Raw genomic sequence first — 1,436 nt, 5'->3', positions numbered from 1 at the left:
CTCATCCTCAAAGTCAAAACCTAGATCCTCTTCTTCAAAAGTCTCATTGAGAGAGACTCGAAAGACTTCTACAAACTGAGGTCGAGCTGCTTCTTCAGTTTGATGATCAAAATCAAAAATATTATGTTTAATTTTACTTTCTAATTAATAATGAACTAGTGTATGATGATGATCCGGAAGACTATCCAACTAACTATGCAGATGAGTGTAGATAAAAAATGAAATTAAGTTTACGAGAGGCTTTAATATAGAGCTAAGTACATACTGGAATCCACGTCAACGTCACTAATATCTCACAAAAGATAAGTCCGAAACTATTAAAAGCAACCAAGTTCAGAAAACTTTCTATTAATCTACAAGAAAATCATTAAGAGTAATCCAAGTTGGAATAATCTACAATAATATCGTAATCTCATCAAGAAGATATTTTTCTCTAAAATATGCAAGTGACAAAACTTTTATTTGATATATTGGAGTGAGTTGTGTTGTACTACGATTGACATAGCATTCTTCTACATACTTTCTACTACATCACTCTTTTATGATAAACCAAATGAGCTTCTTACATCACACACAATTCAATAACAAAACTATTTATGTTTAAACCAAAAATCTCAAATAGATGAAACCGCAAACTAAACTCAAACTCGACCTAACTTGTCGGTCAAGTTTTTCTCTTTCATTATCCGGCAGATAAGAGATATTTAAAAGGTCAAGTTAATAGAAGGGAATGACCATGTTCTGGAAATATTGCTTCCTTGGGGCACAAGCAGCACCACCAAAACTTCCTTGTCCTTCAAAATCCACATTCCATAAATTGTCCCAAATAGCGTTATCTTCATTCACGTTAGCCTCAGGCATTGTCACCGGAACCACAGGGTAGTACCCGTTACTATTTGGGTCACAACCAGAAGTTGTTGTTGAATGTGTGATCTGATGAGGCACATAGAACGCACCACCTTCACCGCTGCTGCCGCTACTGCTACTGCTGAAGGTATTATTATCACCATTGTTGTTGTTGTCGTCGTCTAGTAAAGACATGATCTTTTTCATGTCGATTTGATTGAATTGAAGCAACTGTTGTTCTTGCTGCAACTCCATTTGTCTTTGCTGCTGAAATTGTTGCCTCTTCAAGATTCGGTTCTTCGTCTTTTCCGCATTGTTAGTTGGAGACTTTGTCTTCTTCTTGAAATGGGTTCGCCAATAGTTCTTGATTTCGTTGTCTGTTCTTCCCGGTAAACTACGTGCAATTGTGGACCACCTACAAATACAAATAATCAGACAAAAAACTTTAGAATAAGAAAAAAGAGACGAGTTACTAAAGCTACAACTGTTTTATATAGCAAAGTTACATTTAACATACTAGAGGATGCGGATAAACAACCAAAAGCTGAAATTAATTACCTATTGCCCCACTTAGCATGTAACTCAAATCG

The 1,436-nt window shown here is 35.8% G+C and overlaps 1 protein-coding gene across 1 annotated transcript; it reads right to left on the bottom strand.

Moving 5' to 3' along the window:
* Positions 1 to 426: 426 nt before the first annotated feature.
* On the bottom strand, positions 427 to 1,433 carry LOC9298583 (transcription factor MYB78; the record flags this gene model as incomplete). The annotated part of the gene is made up of 2 exons (XM_002862460.2): positions 427 to 1,261; positions 1,405 to 1,433. Coding segments are annotated over 2 exons (573 nt in total), but the record flags the coding sequence as incomplete, so codon positions are not given.
* Positions 1,434 to 1,436: the final 3 nt, after the last annotated feature.

This window comes from Arabidopsis lyrata, assembly GCF_000004255.2.
Source record: "Arabidopsis lyrata subsp. lyrata unplaced genomic scaffold ARALYscaffold_397, whole genome shotgun sequence".
In the NCBI taxonomy this organism is placed as follows: domain Eukaryota; kingdom Viridiplantae; phylum Streptophyta; class Magnoliopsida; order Brassicales; family Brassicaceae; genus Arabidopsis; species Arabidopsis lyrata.
This window is presented reverse-complemented; position numbering and strand designations above follow the sequence as displayed.